We start from the raw sequence: 19,368 nt of genomic DNA on the forward strand, positions 1-19,368 counted from the left end.
AGTTTATCGAGAGTGAAGGAAACAAGATCAATACATTATTTGCGTATAGTATTTCTATATGATATTTCTGTATTAGTATTGTATTGCTATATGCTATATGCTAGCAGTGAAGAATTGGAAATTGAAATTTTGAAACAGCATCAAAAAAATAAAATAGGTATAAATCTAACAAAATGTATGCAGTTTCTTTGTGCTGAAAACTACAAACCTCTAATGAAAGAAATCAAAGCAGACCTGAATAAAAAGAGTTTATAGCATGTTCATTGTTAGAAACTCAATAAAGTTAAGACACAAACTTATCCAAACTGATCTGGATTCATTGCATTTCCAATAAGATCCCAGTAGACATTTTCTTTTGAATTTAATAAACTGATTCTAAATTCATATGAAAATGCAAAGGAATTAGAAAACCAAAATAATTTTAAAGGAGAAGAAAAAATTTAGAAGACTCATACTACCTGATTTCAAGACTTGTGATACTGGTGAAAGGATAACATTTAGATTTAACAGAATACAATAAATATCAGAAATAGAGCTGCATATATATGGTCAATTGATTTTTCATAAAGATGCAAAGGTAATTCAATGTATAAGTACAGTTTTTCAACAAATGGTGCTAGTACTATTGGACTCTGTATGCAAAAAATGTTTCAACCTACACCTTATACAATATACAAAAAGTAGGTCAAAGTAAATTACATACGTAAATGTAAAACCATAAAACTTCTAGAAGAAAACATCTGAGACAAATCTTTGTGACCTTGATATAGGCAGAAATTTCTTAGCTATGAAACCAAACCTATGACCCATAAAAATATTGATAAATTGAACATTATCATAATTTAAAACTTTTCTTCAAATGATACTATTTAGAGAACAAAAACACAAACCACATACTAGGAGAAAATATTTGCAAAACAAATAAAGGACTTGTATCCAGAATTTATAAAGAACTCTCAACTTCAATAACAATAACTCTCAACTTCTCAATAATAAGGAAGAACTCTGAAGCCTCAAATAATTCAATAAAAATATACGGGCAAAAGATTTCAATACATATTTCACCAAAGACAATACACAGATGGCAAATAGGCTCATGAAAAAATGCTGAACATCATGAGTCATCAGGGGGAAAAAACAAAACCACAATGAGATACCGTTACATTTGTATTAGAAGGGCTAAAATTAAAAAAAAAAAAAAGATAAAGGGATGGCAGTATCAAGTTCTGGCGAGGATGTGGCACATCTAGAATACTCAGACATTGCTGTTGGGAATGCAAAATGGAACCGCCATTTTAGGAAAGATTATGGCAGTTTCTTATAAAATTAAACATGTACTTACTGTATGACTCAGCAATTCCACTGCTAGGCATTTATCCAAGAGAAATGATAGTGGATATTCACACACAAATCTGTAAAAAAATATACAAACTGGATTTATTCAATCATCAAAAACTGGAAACATCCCAAATATCCTTCAACTGGCCAATGGATAAACACACTGTGGTACATCTGCGCAATGGAATAGCAGTCAGAAATGAAAAGAAAAGAACTATTGATGCGCGCAACAACTGGATAAGCCTCAAGTGCATTACCCTAAGTAAATGAAAAGAGACTCAAAAATCTACATAGCTTGTGATTTCATTTGTGTAACACTCTGAAGAGATCACTGTTTCCCAAGGGCTGGGGCTAAGGCAAGAGGTTGGTTACAAATATGCACAAGGTAGTGTTTTGCGGTGATAGAACTGTTGTACACATCGATTGTGGTGGTGGTGGTTACATGACTGTACGGATCATTTAAAATTTGTAGGACTCTACGCTAAAAGAGTGGTAACTTTTAAGAATTTTCAATTCCTCATACATATGCAAAGGAGCTATTATTCTTCCTTTTCTAAGATGAAGTGACAAAGATCTAGAATAGTGTTGTCCTCTATTTCTTAAGGGGAGCCATAACGGCAAACCATACATAACATTTTAAATTTTCTAGTAGCCATGTTAAAAAAAGAAGCAGGTGAAATTAATTTTAGGAATATATTTTATTTAACCCAATATATCTAAATCTTACCATTTCAACATGTAACCAATATAATTATTAATGAGATATTTTATATTCCTTAAATTCTATCAAATCTTTCCAATCTGGTGTGGATTTCATGTATCTCATTTTGGACTAGTCACATTTTACCATGCTCACTATTGAGCCAGACGTGTGTAGTGGCTGTGGAAGTGGACAGAGCAGACCTAGGACCTTCCCAAAGCTGCACATGAACTCACGCTCGCTCCTGCACTCAATGGTGACAGCCACAAACACCTGATGTACTGAATTCATCTAACGGAACATTCTACTGTGGGCTACAACAAAGTCATGAGTTTGCAGTGGTTAATAAGAGAGAAACATTGTGTAACTATGTGAACACTGAAATCAAGTGTCAGGCGACTTGAGGGTTATGTCTTAAAGGACATTTTTCTCTGCTGTGCAGCAGATTCTCTCCTTAACAGACATCAAGGGGCCTTTGGCTTCAGTAAACATAGCAATGTCCCCACATAACAAAACATCTAACGAACGATTTAGTGTAAATAAAATGGTGACCAAAAAACCCCAATTCTTTTGTTGCCTAAGTTGACCAACCAGTGAAGTTATAATGGTCGTTGTAGAGACAGCCCCAATGCTTTCCTCAAAACTGAGAATCAGGAAGAATGTGATATTTTTCTAGTTTTTCCTGGGAATTATGATTAATACTTTCCATTTATAGTTTCTCTCTTTTTAAAATTAGGATAATAATATCTTTCCTACCTTGAATGAGAGAAATTATAACTCCTAACCAATACATTTGTAGAGCATATACAAAAAGGCATAGTCGATGACTAAAATATTTATGAAGTGAATGAACAAGTGTTGGCGAGACTATGAGGAAGCAGGAATTCTCATACGTTATTGGTGGGTGCCCAAACCAAACAGCCCCTGTGAAGGATATCCTTTGCTTCAGGAGCCCCTCCTCCGACAGTTTATCTGATAGGTATCCCCGCTCACACTCAAAGTGACATGAAGAAGATTATTCATTACAGCATTGGATATAATTGCAAAAATCTGTAAATAATCATAATGACCCTCCGTAAGGTTCTGGTTAAATGAAGATCTACAAAGCAGAACACTATATACAGTAGTCCTCCCTTCTCCTCGGGGGATTCGTTCCAAGAACACCCCAGTGGGGCCTGAACGCGCAGACAGTACCCAAGCCTATATATTCTGTTTTCCTATACATACATGTTTGAGTGCAACAGCTAAACCAGCACAAATTTGTTTTTCGTTCTGCACGATTTCAAGGGTAGAAGATTCATTCTTACCGTAGATCTTAGCAACCTAAGCTAGAATTCTTTTTCTTTCCTAAGTGAAGAACTTTCACCTTTTCACTTAAAGGAAGCACCTTCGTTCCGGCTTCTCTTCGGCATGTCCTAACGGCTAGCATCAGGACTCCTGCGCTTTGGGGCTATTATTGAGTAAAATAAGGGTGACTTGAACACAAGCACTGTGATACCATGACAGTTGATCTGATGACCCAGATGAACACTCAGTGACTAACGGGCTGGGAACGCGTCCAGCGTGGACCTGCGGGACAAAGTGATGATTCACATCCAACGCAGGATGGAGCAGGAGGGCACGAGATGTCCTCCCGCTACTCAGAAAGGTGCTCAATTTAAAACTTACGAATTGCTTATTTCTGGGCTATTCCATTTAATATTTTCGGACCATGGTTGACGGCAGGTAACTGAAACCGTGGAAAGTGAAACCGTGGCGAAGGCGGGACTACTGTGGCTGCAAAAAAGAGAGAGAAACTATATATTCTTCTGAGAGATCACTAAGCTATTTTGTCAGTGCAAAAAGGCAACGTGGAGAACATAAGTATAATATTTTCATTTTGGGTAGAAGCGAGTAAAAATGGAAATATAAGTTAATATGTGCTTGTATTTCCATACAGAAAAACTAAAGCAAGCGGGCACCTCCGGGAGCGGACACCGGGAGCAGCTAAGAGCAGGACCGGGAGTCAGAAGCAGGAATCTGATTTCTCAGTTATGCGCCTGCATTACCTACTGTTTTTTCCGTTTCGTAATTTTTAAATTGGCTATTTGTTTGTAAATTCAAAGTGAATTCTACTTTACTAACTTTATTATTTTTATTTCATTTTGAGTTTTCTGGGCCTGCGTTTTGAGTTTTCAGTAACGCTTCCCTGGGACTACTTAAGAGTAAGGCAAAAGCGCAAGGATCATTATTTTAAACTAATTGTTATTGTTACACTTGTTAGATTCCACCTACACAATCGCCTACAAGGGTTGTATCCTTACAATGTCTATCTTCAAACAGCTCCCTGATTTGGGAAGCACAAAAATATTCTTGATTTATGGAGCTTTCATAGTAACTGTTTAAATACAGAGCAAATTCAAAACACTTTTTAACAAGTACTTTATATGTAGATTTCTTTGTAGGCAGCAATATTTCAATAATGAATAAACTAAAAATGCACTAGATATGGAACTCTTAAGTTGGATGTAAATGCTAAAAGTGCAGCTTCTAAGAAAGCTGTGTAAATTGAATAAAAAGGAAAAAATCTAAATCTATTTTTCAGATGTAGAACCACAACTGTTGGTGGACAGACATAAATAACACCAGCCTCAGCGAACACGCTGCTTGTGCAATAAAGCAACAGTGCTGCTCTGACGTTGGCTGTTTAGCTGGCTATCTGATATTCAGCCTTTCCACCCAGGAATAGGTACCTCTACTATCAGCCATTCTGCCCCTCCCCACCTCCATCCTCCACTCCATAGACCCAATGCTCACGTCAAGGATTTTAAGTTCTGTGCAGTGTTGAGGCTTCAGGATTGGGGTAGGCAGGGAGACAGTCTCCCTCTAGTCGTTGCTCGCCCACAAGGTAAAGCCAAGATGTCCATCAGCCGTGCCCTCAGTATCCCATCAGATCTGGCCATTTCTTGCTTCTCTGTGTGGTCCTGAGGCACAGCAGGACTCTCTTCCAAATATGGGAACTCTCATGGCTTGCTACCTCTGAGACACAGCCAAAAAGTCAGGCCCTAGTCTCCATTGCTTTGAAATCCATAGATAACTCTCTCCTCCTCTGGCCTGGGTGAATCTCTGTAGTTTCTCAATACTCCTAGATGATTCTGCTGACTCATCCCATCCAAAGTCAGATGCCAAGTCAGTGTAAAAGCTGTATGAGGGCTAGTCTCCTAATTCTCCAGCTAGTGCATCCTTTACTATCTGTTATGCACAAAGTAACATCTACCACTATCTTGAAAAACCCAACATAGCACATGATGAATTATTTGCTGCAGTAGAATGTACATTCAGACAAACAAACTCACATAAGCCAAGTGTGTTTAGGACGACCACCTTTGACTGAGCTCTTAATGTTACCAATCATGCTGCCAGAAACTTAACTATATTGTGTCATTGAGTCTTCCGTATTATAGATGAAGAAGCTGAGATTCAAAGGATTTAAGTTAATTTCATAGTGCTGACTCATGGCAGAGCCAGAAATTGAAGCCTGACCTGATTGAGTTATGGCCTAAAGTCAAACCCCTAAGGTGTGCTGCTCTGCTACACACGGAAGTGAGCACTGGTTTGTCTTTAGCATGTGGACATCTAAACCTATCGCAAAGGCAACTATATACTGCTATAAATTCACTTGCGAAGTACTATTTATTGCTCAGCTTAGATATGATCCATTAACAGTGCCACCCGACTGAATGCACGTCAGTGTGCTCGCAGCCATGTTGACATGTCCTGAAACGTCGCTTCAGCAACCTATGATTTAGAGCCTCTGTCACAACATAGATCATCTACAAAAGGAGTTCTCAATCACCAGCACAATCTTTCAAAAGGCCAAGTCATTGTTTTAAAGTACGTTTTATGATACAATTAGAGCAGAATACACGCATTACCGCATTTACCCTCTCCAGTAACTGTAGAAGCAATGAGACACATGTCTTTCTGTATCGCCCCCTTCCTTCCAAATTTGCTGTTTCCAAATACATTCCACAGACCCATCACTTTAAACACATTTTACCATGTAAGCCCAATCCTCACGTTACATAATTGGCTTCCAGTTCATCAAGGTTGAAAACAATTCTGATAGGGTCTCAAGTTCATCAAACAGGATTTCATTTTTGTATAATACAGTCTTCTTGGAAAACTGGGCTGTTTTCACATAGCTGTAGGTCGTTTTGTGAGCAAGGCCGAAGGGCTGAGAACCACACAACCACAGATTCGCAGGGCTGTCATGTCTGACCAGAGCTATGGGAAGTCAACAGACACTTGCCCACCTGGGAGTGGATGCACCTTTCCACGAGGCCACGCCTTGCATATAGTAGGAACTCAATAAATGGTTTTCATTAATTGGCCCAAAAAAGGCTTTTCAAGTGCTTAGACGGTCTTATTGTTTCATTTATTCTTTTTAAAATCACTACTTCTCAAATTTTAATTGCATGCAGTATGAATCCCCTAGGAATCTTTGTAACAAGCAGATTCTGTTTCAGTTGTGTTGAGGACTGAGGTTCTGCTTTCCTTACAAGCTCTTAAGCGACATTCACCCTATTGGTCCATGAAATACACTGAGTTGCAAGGCGATAAACCTTCCTTCAAAATCTTCTAATCATTATAATGCTCATATCATTGTGCTGCCACAGCACCCTGGACCACCCCTAACTTATCCCACTAATACTAATCTCGTGTTTACTGGTGTACATTCCTTTCTAAACTATAATCTCCCTGGTGACAGGAACTCTGTTATATTCTCAGTGGCTAACGGATAATTAATACTCAATAAATACTTAACCGAACGTCGGTCAAGCAACAAATGGATATGTACAAAAGATACACCCCTTGAACACATGTAACCACTCCCCTAGCTATCTTTTCATAAAAATGACACCAGGGCATTGGGGATTTTTCAAGTCAGAGCAAAATTCATAATTATAATCATGGCTGATACTTATTGAGTGCATTGTGTATTGGCTCACTTAATCCCCACAACAGCCCTTCATGAGACAAAGTTATTATAATTTTTATTTTAAAGGTAGAAATGGAGGCACAGAAATGTTAAGTTCTTATCGACATCCATATGGCTAGTTAGTGTCGTTTCTGGGATACGACCCTAGCCAGTCAGGCTCCACAGTCCACACATCTACCTGCTACACCATGAATGTTACAAACACAGAACCCCCCTGTGACTTCATCAGGCTTTTTAACTTTACTGTGGCTTTACATTTGCAGAAGGGGAATTGGAGCGCATGCTAAAGACTACACTGCACAATCCTGTCTAGTCCACACACGGGCATTCTTGGATTTAATTCTCTTCTTAGGTAATCTCACAGGTTTATGTCATGAAGCAATGTGTAATTTTTGTGGGACACAAATGTGAATGACAAAAGCTGTGCAACACTTGTCCACCAGAAAAGGCCACCTGGCTGGTACAGGGAGGGGGATCAATGAAGGACCAGCACCTACATGAACACATAGCTTTATTTTCCTCTTCTTATCTTCATGCACATAAAACTTCCAGAGTAATGGTATGTCATGGTGCTGTTCTCAGATTTGAGACTTGCAAAGGTTGTAAGATGTATCCCTAGAAAAATGCCAAGGACCTACTCCGTGTCCTGGCTAACATTCTCTTACGTGGGCACCCGGATTATAAATCTGTGCAAAATTAAGGAAAATCAGGGACTGTGTGCATTTAAACATATCAGCTTTCTTTATTTAAAGGGAGATAATACATAGCATTGTTTATGAAAAAATCACAGAACTATTTAAAGAGAGGAGTCACTATGGTAACCATTTCTCTGCTTGAATTTAGAGAGTCAATGCCTTCTGCTACTGGAAGATTCTCTAAGCTTGTAGCAGCAAGTATTACATATTATTTTCATCAGGCCTTTTATTGCTTATACTAGATAGGTCTCCATGTTACCTTACTTAGTGGAAAATCCTTTAGCATTCTATAGGATAACTCATACTGCACATTTAATTATTAAGTGAAAATTTTATTGGCTGGAGCATTCTCAAAGACAAATAAAAATAATGATAAAATAGCTCATCCAGAATGTTAACAGAGGGTCATACACATCTTGAAACAATTGGGTGGTTCTATGGTCAATTATTTCAAAGGCCTGTATATTTCCTTTTTTTCCAGAAAACCATTCCCTGGATTAATAAAGGAAAGATAATATGTATAACTCTGTATTTTGCACCAAGACAACTTTTTACCCACATTATTTTCTCACGTCTCATTGGGAGATCTCCTTCCCACCCTCCCATACAAATATGCACGTATTGTAATAAAAAAGGCTTTCCCAATGAGCAGCAAATATTTTCCAGATTTCCTGCAAACAGGAAAGACTACAAGTTTTGTTTAATAATACTTCCCCGATCTCACTCAGGCTCTCTCTGAACTGGAGAACTACAATTTCAGAACAATAATAATGGCAATAATAATAACTGTCACTCATTAAGCGCTTGCTATGTACTAGGCCCTATCCTAAGACTCATGTAAGTACGAGATTTACAAACTTAGCACAACCAAGGAGAGCCAGAGACAGTGTGCATTTAAAGATCCCAGATTTACTTATCAAAAAGAGAGAATATTTAGCATTGATTAGAGGGGTTTCTCTTTCAGTCCTCACAACCACCCTACAAGCTTGCTAAGGGACCTTGGATATTACACAGATAACCTTCCATGTCCTGTAAATCCTCCGTGAACCCACTGTACAGATTAGGAAACTCAGTCATTTTTGCCTCTGGTGTCATAGTTTATGAGATGAAATAAGAAACGCACTGCATGTAAACATATTAATAAGAGCTCAGGAACAATGCTCATACTGGGATAAAGAGAAAAAGTTGGCTGGTGAAACGTGAAACAAACATTCCGCACTCCAAATCAGGAGCACACAAGACGCCGGTGATTCCTGTAATGCCACATGAAAGCCCCACATTTGTTTCTGGTTTATTGCAATATCCCTGCTATTCTGAATTGACACTTTATGTAAGTAAGCATATTATGAATACTATTTTTATACATTGGGGGTGGAACTTAAATATTTGCATATACATCCAATGAACGTACTGTTACTATTTGTTACTTGCTGTTTCTCTTTCCTTTTTATAAGAAGGTGGATGAGTAAATCAAAGTAATAAAAAAAGAAAGTATGCTTGAGTTAAAGCCTTTGCTTATGCTTTTTGGTAGATTGCTATACTACATTGGTATATGAAAGGCAATCAAATTATTTAACCAATTAGATTTTCTCTTCATAAACAACTATTATTTCCAGTAAGCATCCTCGCAAACTATTTTTCCAGGATTAATGAGAGCGGCTATAACAAGACAGAAATGACATGTGCTCGACATTGACCTGAGACATACCCGAGGGGCACCAATGTGAAGAATAAACTGCATCCACAACATTAAAAAATCTAATAGACTGAATGTGTCATCTCTTGGCAAGACTATTACGGTACTTAGTTTTTCCTAATTCTATTCTATGTTTCATTTTTAAAATCAGCTCTGTTTATGTAATCCTGCAAAGACATCAACTGGTGATAGAATAGATTTTTTACCCTTTTAAGTGAATAAAGAAAGACAGACAATCTCCACAACTAATTATCCCAGCTATGTGTTCTGCATCAGTCATCAGTAATTTCTGAAAGCTAGGCCAACTCAGCCAAAAACAGTGATATTATTCAATGTCTTTTGTACATAGGGAAATGATTTTATGCAGTAAAATCCCGAAGGCCTTTGCAAAATTTCAGTTAGTCAGGTGAGCCAGGAGTAACCATTACTTTCTAGCGGTGCAATAATCTTTCTGGCCCTTTGAGAGTACTTAGTTTATGACTTATGCCAAATACACTAAGGAAACTGAAATGGGTAATTTCTTTGTCTCACTGGTGTCGGTTTGGTTTTGTTGTCAGTGCAGTGGAGTCCGGATTCAACTCCAGCGACCCCATGGACAGCAGAGCAGAACCCTGCCCGGTCTTTTTGAACCATCTTCTCACCTTCCGGTGCTGCATCAGATGATGCTCTGCTGCTATTCACAGGGTTTTCATGACCAATTTATTCAGAAGTGGGTGGCCGGGAGCTCTTCTTAGTCTATCTTAGTCGGGAAGCTCTGATGAAACCTGTCCACCATGAGTGACCCTGCTGGAATTTGAAATCCCCACAGCATAGCTTTCAGCAACATGCAGCCGCTACAGTGTAACAACTGAGGGAGTGGTGGTTCTTCCCTGTTGGGAAAGGAACCAGGGCCACAGGGCTCTCTTAACCTTTAGATCACAGAGGCTGGAGGTAGGTTCAGACCACCCATTATATTGTTCTAATAACTCTCTTTGGAGGCAGCCTTATCAATATTGCCACCCAGATAAGGAAAGGAGGCTCTGTGCCCTGGGCCCCACCCCCAGACTGCCAGGCAGCTGCTGTCCCAGACCTGACCAGGGGCCCATCCATTGGTCCTGAACACAGTAGCCACTGAAATTGCTTTTTAATCAGCTTAAATGGGCTTGTTTATTTTCCACTTTTCTAGTATTGAAATAGAAGTGGAATCTACTTTCAAAGACCAGCCTATCAGCACCTCCTTCCCTGGCTCCCTGACCTTCAGGCGGCGCAGCTGCCTGAGTGGAGTTAAAAATGGACTGTCAAGCTGGCTTTAATTTCTGCGGCTCTGCCTCCAGTGTCCTCCCACTGATCTGTTTATCACACTCTCCTTGCCCCTTCTGTTGGTGTTTTTCTTACTAGGAGTTTTTAGTCTAGACCGTTGAAACTGCTTTTCAAGGCCCTAACCTTCCAATCCTTGTACACCTAATCCGAGAAGACCAGGAGCCAACACCAGACCCTCCTACTTGTAGAAACCGTCTTTCCCATCCAGGCAGCCCCCCCTCCCGTTCCTCTCCTGAGCCCACACCGTCACTGGGAATGCCCCCTTCGGACGGATGGTCTCCTACTGGCACACTAACGCAGAAAAAGGGTGGCTTAGTAACTTCGGAAGAAGACATACTGCTTAGCTTTTTGCTTACGGGTTACGGGAGCGTGTCGACTGTCCGCCCACCTCCTCTGGCCCTCTGTGCGCTCAAGGTCAGACAGTACGTCAAACCCAGGGGGTCACCCCTAGCAGGGTATAAACTCTGTCATAGCCTCAAGCCCCTTCAAGCCGGCCCAAACCCAATTCCTCCCCTTAACAGGGCTCGCCAGGAACTTCTGCCTCTGGGAATGACAATGCTCCCAGCGACTGGGCGGGTAGAGGAAGCAGCTAAGATCTCACTAACGGTTTTGTTCAGTTTCTTGGCAAACTCCTCTTCATGCAAGCTCCCGGCGCTCTGGAGCCAGGTCTAATTAAAAGAGTACCAGGCTCACCCTTCTCGCGGAGAAAACGCATTAGTCGTAGATGAAACGGCACGGAGGCTGCCGGGAGCGCAGTGGGTGATAAAGACCCTTCCTAAAATGCTTCCGATGCGGGATAAGGCCGGCTAGATCTGACCGCGGGCAACAGAGGAGCACAGAGAAACCCTGGGGCAGGACGCGCAGTAAAGTTGACTTGGTTAGAGGCCAGACTTAAGTGCGTAAATCATGCTCATCGAACATCGAAACAGATTAAAGCAAAGGGTTCAGTCTGACACAGCAAAGGCTCGGGTCGTGGGAACAGACAAAGGGCAGAAAGCCTCCCGCTGCCCGGCACAGAATCCTAACGAGGGCACCAGCAGCGTGAGCGCGCGCTGGGGAAAAGGTCTCATCAAAGAACCAGGTTAGTGGTGGAGGAGAGTGATCAGTTTGGGGCGAGTTGGGACCCCGGAATTGCGGTCACGGTAACCGTGGCCCACCCGGGCAACAGCAGGCGTCAACCCTACCGCAAACTTAACCTCATCTCCCAGCGGCTCGCCTAGGGCGGCTGGAGTGTCCGGGTGGACCTGCGACCCGACCCGGGAGGGCGGGGCCCGGGCCGGGGAGGGCCGACGCAGGGCGGGCCGGGGCAGGGGGGAGGCCGGGCCTATAAAGTGCCCGCTGCGCGGAGGCGAGGCTGCTCGGTGGAGCCAAAGCTGGGCGGGCTGGGGCGAGCTGGTGCCGATCGCTGCTCGGGTCTGCAGGTCCCTGCGGCCCCGAGGGAGGGGCTCCTGAGGACAGAGCCTGACTCTGTTTACCCCGCAGCTTTGCCAGCGAGCGCATCGGCCCCAGCGAACCCCCAGCAGGTGAGCTAGGCGGCGACGTGGGCGGGGGGGAGCAGGGGCGCGGGGTGAGTTCCGCGGGGCAAGTCGGCTCCAAGTTTTGCTAACTTTGAGTTCGTTTCCGCTCCCGGGGCTCTGTAAACTCGAGTTGCAGGGGCCAGTTCCTCCCCTTTGGAAACGGAATGCCTCGGCTAGTTCGCTCCGGGGAAGCTGGGCATTTTAGGAGCCTCTGCACATTTTGCCTGCTTTTGCAAAGCTATCCTTGCCGCCTTTTTCCAGCACCCGGAAAGGCCGTTCCGCCCCGCGAGAGAAAGAGGGCCGTTGACCATGGTTGCGACCGGCAGTTTGAGCAGTAAGAACCCGGCCAGCATTTCAGAGCTGCTGGACGGTGGCTTCCACCGGGGGAGCCTGTTAAATGGTGAGTTTCCCAGGTGCCGGCCTCCCTCCCCTGCGGAGGTCGCAGCCCCTGGATGGACGGGATTGGCAAACGTGCGGTGTGGGCCCCTCCTTTGAGGTAGGGAATGCCACAAAATCCATCTGAAGAGACTCCTTTCCAAACTTTCCAGCATCTTCTGTCCGATAGTGAGAAACAAAAGTAGCAAAATGAAATACCTGAGGGCTGCGTAGGTCGAGTCTGCGTCTAATGGGCTCTTTGGGATTAAAAGTTACATGGATTCCTTACCCGACGCGGTTTTGAAGATATGGTGAATTTTAAGTGTAGAGTTATGTGCGTTTTAAGAAATGTATTCACGCGTGTAGCCGCTACCCTCACCCCCTCCCTCTGAATTCCCATGTACCCATTTGCCATCAATTCCCCCCTCCCTCCCCCGTCCCCAGAGAAACACTGACCTGCTTTTTGTCAGCATAGGTTAATTTTACTTCTAGAGTTTCATACAGATGTAACCATGTCATATGTACCATTCTGATTGTGGTTTCTTCTCCGCAGCTTAAGGATTTTGAGATTCTTCCGCGTTGTTGCCTATATCAGTGTTTCTTTCTATTGCTGAGTGGTATTCTATTTGTGGATATACCCATTATCCCATTTTTAATGCCGAAAGGAAACTTTAAAACAGCAGTGATGCTGGACATATATATATTGTCATTTGCAATTTTAAACAGCAGTTTCTAAATTAACCCACTGCTCTGCCACTGAGGAGCTGTGTGGGCATAGACACATTGTTTAAGATCTCTGGGCCTTTCTCATTTAGAAGGCAAAGTGGTTGATGATCGAATTTTATAGGCCAAAGCTCTAAAGTTCTCTATCTTCAACATGGATAAAAACATGGAGCCTTACAATTTGGAGTGCGTTTGTTTCATTTAGTTATTTAAAAAACAGTGATCTAAGTGACTGCATGATGCGGAGAGAGGAACAGTAGCCATGAAGGTGAGGCGGGCCCTGGCGGGAGCCCTGGGGCCTCTCCTGCGCCCGCTAGGTTGACTGTGTGTGGCATGGCCTCCTGCCAAGTGGTAGGATTAATTTGGAAGGTAGGTGACCAAACGCGGAGCTATCTCTTTTCCTTTGAGCAAAGCTAATTTTGTTTTCCTAGAACTATTTTGTTTTGCTTGGCTACGAGAAACCACCCAGCCAGTTATAAATATCCTTGTGAACCTCAGAGGTCTGCTCCGAGCACTTTTTAATCAAAGAGCTTGTAGCTAAAATTAGGATCTACAGACCATTCCAGTAATGACTTTTAAAGAACGATACAAATTTGATAGATATTTAAAATAGCTCTTCAAGGCCATCGTAAGTTCATCACTAAAGAACAATAGCAAAAATTCTTTATTTTACAATAATGAATGCATATATTCTTAGAGTTAGAAGGTAACTATCTCTTAGTCAAAAAAAAAACCTTATAAACATTTTTTTTTTTTTCAGAAGTAGTGGGTAGTGTCTGGAAAGCAAAATTAGATAAACAAGTAAGGGAGCCAGGAAGCAAGAAGATCACTAGTAATCTAGGATCACCAGAAATAGATTTTTGATGCAGAGTTTTTAAGATTGTGTATCTGTGTACACACATAAATGTAAAGAAAAATAGTTATATCCTATCCACCCTATTTATCAAAACCTTTATTTCACAGATGACCCTTCGTTATCAGAGAGGTCAAACGCCTTGCTCTGTTATGCTCAGCTAGCTAACAAACAGCCAAGTGAGATCAGCCAACTCCCAAACTAGTATTAGAAACAGCCTGCCTCAGTGGATAGAAGCAACCAGTGTTGATATCTTGGTGTGTTTTTTCTGCTGCTGGATTTCTTTCATTTTTTTAAATCTTAAACTTCCATTTTCTACAGATTTTGACTACTGGGATTATGTTGTTCCTGAACCCAACCTCAGTGAGGTGATATTTGAGGAGACAACTTGCCAGAATTTGGTTAAAATGCTGGAGAACTGTCTGTCCAAATCAAAGCAAACCAAACTTGGTTGCTCCAAAGTCCTTGTCCCGGAGAAGCTGACCCGGAGAATCGCGCAGGACGTGCTGCGGCTCTCGTCCACCGAGCCCTGCGGCCTGCGCGGGTGTGTGATGCACGTGAACCTGGAGATTGAAAATGTATGTAAAAAGCTGGATCGGATCGTGTGCGATTCTAGCGTGGTGCCCACTTTCGAGCTGACGCTTGTGTTTAAACAGGAGAGCTGCTCATGGACGAGCTTCAGGGACTTTTTCTTTAGTCGAGGGCGCTTCTCCTCTGGCCTCAAGCGAACTCTGATCCTGAGCTCAGGATTTCGACTTGTTAAGAAAAAGCTTTACTCCTTGATTGGAACCACAGTCGTTGAAGAGTGCTGAAAGGGAAACATTTAACAGGTCCTCTGTATGATTGGGTCATAAAACCGCCCGGCTGCTGGGTTGCTCTGGTCTAGCCACGTAGTTTGCCTGCCTGCTCACCACAAGAAGCCCCATATGGAGTTCGGCTTCCTCTTTCATATGCATAGCAACCCCAACACAGGGCTTATTCTGTGGCTTTTGAGAAATGACCCAAGAGAATATACATTGTCTGCATATATCACATTTTTTACAAAATGGAATGGAATGGAATAAGGGAGGAAAAGAAGCAATACCCTTTAGTTTTATGTTTGACCCCACAAAGTTTTTCAGGTAGTCTTGCTAATAGACTCCATAAACCAACTTCACCTAGTTTGATTTTCATATGGCTTTTTTCTCTAAGTTTTCAGAGTGATCCTTTCAATTACAGAATCTTACTGAATGATGCTTAGTCCATCAAAACTTCCAGAAGCCCACACCTCCAATTTCATGCCCCTACTCAAGTGAGTGAGCTTCATTAAAACTTAACCCCATGCCAGGGTGAATAATAACCGTCACAGCGAAGCAGAACTCGTCACTGCAGCAGGAGTTTCTTTGCATCCTCTCCTCTTTAAAGAGGAAGCAAAAGCTAGAGCTGCCGTTTCGTAACCACAGTATTGTTTTAAGTGACTTTATGGTACAATATAAGCTCAGTTTCGCTAGTTCTCTTGTATTGAATGGTTACCCTTCAACTAGAAAAATGGAAAACGTTGGACTGATTTTTTGCATGTAGATGATTACTGTTGCATTGAGTGAATGGGGAAAGAGTTCTCAGGCTGGCTCCTTTCTCCTCCATTTGCTAATCAAGCTTCTTTTCACTCTTTCATGTGCTTCATCTCAGGTGAGCCATCTCACCAGGTCAGTGTTATCTCATCCCTGGCCTCTCTTGGGAACCAAAGTATCTCTCCTTAACCCGAATCCTCAGAGAGCTAGCTGCACACTCCCACTTTTAATTATTGGTGAGCCTATTTACAAAACCTGCTTTGGCTCTGGGTAGCCAGTTTATAGTACAGACCAGAGAAAGCAAGTCATGATGTGGCTAACCAGTGCACGCACCCAGCCCTGGATTCCTGGCCCCAGGGGCCAATAAAGGCCTTATTTTGTTCTGGTTCCAACCAGCTAGATTAGATCAGATGATTATCCTTGTTTTTTTTATGTGAATGAGAGAATGTAGCCCCCACTGCAGTGTTCCATTCAGCAAACCTTCAGGTCCTCGCTGGAGGCCACGAAAAAGGACCTCATTCAGGTGTCCTGCCCAAGCTGTTAGCACCACTTTGCATACCTGAGGCCAGGGTTGTAAAGACAGGTGGCTTCAGCCTGGTGTATCTCAAAAGCGGGTGTGATCCTATTACTAATTCCATAAATGACGTAAGTTTCACTGTTCAAATCAGCAAGTGTTCTAACTAAACTCTTCAAATGCTTGGGAAGATTCCACAGAACGGATCCCTACAGGACGGGATGGGGTCAGTCAGCTTTGTCTTGCGTGTCTGTCATAGTTCAGGGCTCTCAGGTCACTGTGATGCTGTGGGTGAGGCTTCTCCCGTGGAGGTAGACCTGTGGTCCTTTTCCCACTAACAGCTGTCTTTGACTCTCTTGTCTTTGATGCTCACAAAATGGTGATGGCTGATAGAGACTCTTAAATTAATATTCCTGTTAAAGGAAATTAAGGTTTGTCTATTTTTGACAATAAAGTATTGTATTTTTTAATTCTGTTGTCCTCTTTGTCTTTTCTGAGTTATGCAATGAGCACCCTAAAATATATTTGAAAATATTTGAGGAAAGGTGACAAAACAATTATTTATCCCCTTTTTGACAAAGGCTAGTTGTACCCTTTATTATCATATTCCAATTGCATTTATTGCATTTGCTTATGTATCAATAAAGAGTGATTTGCTTCATAATTTTTCAAATACAGCAATACTTTTTATACAAAGACATTAATAATTTGAGCTCCTTTGGCAACCACCTTTTTAAAAAACTCATTGTGTAAAGGCTTTTCTATAGTTTTCCTAATGACCAAATGCAGATTTATCAAATTGTAAGATCAGTGTACATTTTCACATTTATCAGAATATTCTCTTGGAACAACATATCTTTCTAATTCCACTATTCATCAATTTGAATTTTTAATCTTTTTCACCTATATTTTCAGTCTCCTTGACACTGGCTTAACACAAAGTTGACATAAGGGAAGCCATATTGGAGAAAAGAAACCATATTGTAACTTTAAATGACCTCTCTGACTGACTGGCCCAGACATGCCCTGTAAGTGTTGTGTCCCCTCCCAGCAGCTTTAAGATGATAACTTTGTTCTTTTGAGTTCCTTAGGAATGTGATGACCATTCCACGCCCCTCCCTCCCACCCTTGCAGAGAGGCCATACTGATAGCCATCATCAATGACAATTGGAAGTCCAGGGTATAGGGCCATTGCTCTGGTCTCTGATGCACATCCAGTAAAACAAAGGACTATCAGGAACTGGGACCAGATGTCTGCCCCGCCCAGAGACCAGCCACCTCCCCCACCTGGAGACTGGCCTCATATATAACTGGCCTATTGTCTTTCTTCTGTGAGACGGTGCTTTTGGACATGAGTCGGCCATCTTCCCTCTTGCTAGCAAGTTGCAATAAAGTCCTTTCTCTCCCACCACCTTGCCTCCTGACTACTAGCATGTCTTGCGGCAAGTAGAAGAGCCCACTTGGGTGGTAACATCCTCACATTCATGGTCATTAGCTCAGATTTCTTCCGCTACATAACCCACATTTAACAAGACTTACTAAGTGCTAGGCTCTGTTCTAGGTGTTTTACATAAATTCTCATTTATTCTTCACAACAGCCTATGAAATGAGACTGCTGTCATCTCTATTTTAGAGATAAATGACCAGAAACAGAGAGGTTAAGTGACTTATGCAAAGTCACCAACTGGCACAGGAAGGCCGGAGCATAAAACCAAGCCGGCTCTGGGGCCTGAGCTCACCGCACTGCTTCCAAGTGCATGAACAGCACAGAGACCTCACCCGCAGCACCAAAGACTGTGTGAAACGATGTCAGCAACCTTTGCCCCTAAATCTGAAGAAAGAATTCTTAATGTAGAATTCTTAAGTCTTTTCAGGTAGGGAAAATGAGGAAACTACTGACAGTATTCACCCTTCATTGGAGCAGAGCTGTGCTTAAAATGAAAAACATCCAAACGTTTAAAAGACGTGAGTTTCAATCCTGGCATGTTCGTGCTTATCTTGTGCAATTGGCCTGTTTACTTTTTCATGTACCTTCAAAAGAAGGTGTGATCTGTCCCCCAGCTATCTCAAGAGGGAATGAAATAGCGAGAGTGTGTGACGGCCTCCTGAAAGAATGGATGTCTCATTTTCCTCTTATTAACAGAAAGAGAGTATTATATTACAGGAATGGATTCAATCTGATTCTGTTCACCAGTGACATAATCTATATCCTCATGGAGTCAGCTTCGTGTTGCACTATTGCCAGTTTTCCCATTTTCATAGTGGAAGGATGTATGAGTATAACAATCTTAAGTCTATTACACTCAGTTCTCAATTATCTATATTGGTGTAAACAAGTGATAATCAGAGAAGTCCAAGGCAGGTTGATGGCAGATAAGGAGGGAGAGGTACATGGTGATGCATCATGCAGATATTCAGAACGCCTGACTCCTACCTAGACGCTGCCATTGATTATAGACTCACAATACTCCATTGGATCCACTGCATCTGCCACAGACAAGAGAAGAGATGGAGTGTGAAGGAGCGCATGGGATACTCAGGGGCCAGGTGTGGAAGTGATGTACATGACTTCTCTCTATATCCCATATGGAACCAGTCATGTGGCCCCATTCAGTTGCAAGAGGGGCTGGGAAAGGTGGTAGCACAGTACGCCCAGAGGAAATGGGCTTGACAAGCTGCTAACATAGTTTCTGCCACACAGGGAGAGACAAGTTAGTCTGTGAAACAATAGAGAGCCCAAATACAGACTATGCACGTATGGGAAGTTGATTTGTAGCAGCAGTGGCACTTTAAATCAATGGGCAAATGATAGTGTTTTCAATAATTAGCACTATAATAATCATTTATCTACATGAAAAAAATGAAATCAGATGCATACACATAAGCATAAAAATCAATTCCAGGTTAATTAAAGAATTAAATGTGAAAGGGAAACTTAGAAGACAACATAATTTTGATGATTTTGATGTAGAGAAAGATTTCTTAAATAAGATGCAACAAAATCACTGAAACTTCTGTTTATCACATAACACTATAAAAAGAATAGAAATCTAAGTCATGAATTAAAAATACAAGTTATGAGTTGGAAGAAAGTATCTTCTATACATATAATTGAAAAAGTGTTAGT

General features: G+C 41.9%; 1 protein-coding gene and 1 long non-coding RNA gene across 6 annotated transcripts in view; one reads left to right on the plus strand and one right to left on the minus strand.

Annotated features, from left to right (window-relative positions):
* LOC106834437 (uncharacterized) overlaps window positions 1–11,189 on the minus strand; it is a 90,067-nt gene extending 78,878 nt beyond the window's left edge. For 3 of the 4 annotated variants that reach the window (XR_006524628.2, XR_006524627.2, XR_011502094.1), the window contains exons 1-2: window positions 11,066–11,161; window positions 1,343–1,412 (exon numbers count right to left, since the gene is read on the minus strand). This is a non-coding gene — a long non-coding RNA (uncharacterized lncRNA). Of the gene's footprint in view, window positions 1–1,342; window positions 1,413–3,706; window positions 3,815–11,065 lie in introns of all 4 variants that reach the window. The other variant, XR_011502095.1, reaches the window with a different exon arrangement.
* A 107-nt stretch (window positions 11,190–11,296) lies between these two features.
* On the plus strand, window positions 11,297–16,711 carry DDIT4L (DNA damage inducible transcript 4 like). Of its 2 annotated transcripts, none has more exons than XM_044766379.2 (3): window positions 11,297–11,790; window positions 12,488–12,626; window positions 14,499–16,711. In XM_044766379.2, exons 2-3 carry the CDS (start codon window positions 12,536–12,538, stop codon window positions 14,987–14,989), a joined length of 582 nt encoding a protein of 193 aa, XP_044622314.1. In that variant the 5' UTR covers window positions 11,297–11,790; window positions 12,488–12,535; the 3' UTR covers window positions 14,990–16,711. The 2 variants fall into 2 exon arrangements, with proteins under 2 accessions (XP_044622314.1, XP_014701548.1); XM_014846062.3 differs by lacking the exon at window positions 11,297–11,790 and adding an exon at window positions 12,028–12,232.
* Window positions 16,712–19,368: the final 2,657 nt, after the last annotated feature.

The sequence above is a fragment of the Equus asinus genome, chromosome 3 (genome assembly GCF_041296235.1).
Source record: "Equus asinus isolate D_3611 breed Donkey chromosome 3, EquAss-T2T_v2, whole genome shotgun sequence".
In the NCBI taxonomy this organism is placed as follows: domain Eukaryota; kingdom Metazoa; phylum Chordata; class Mammalia; order Perissodactyla; family Equidae; genus Equus; species Equus asinus.

What these genes read in the sequence shown, in the direction of transcription:
- DDIT4L (XM_044766379.2), top strand. Translation starts at nt 12,536, where the DNA reads ATGGTTGCGACCGGCAGTTTGAGCAGTAAGAACCCGGCCAGCATTTCA. An exon ending in CCGGGGGAGCCTGTTAAATG is followed by an intron (nt 12,627 to 14,498) that starts GTGAGTTTCCCA and finishes CATTTTCTACAG; the next exon opens with ATTTTGACTACTGGGATTAT.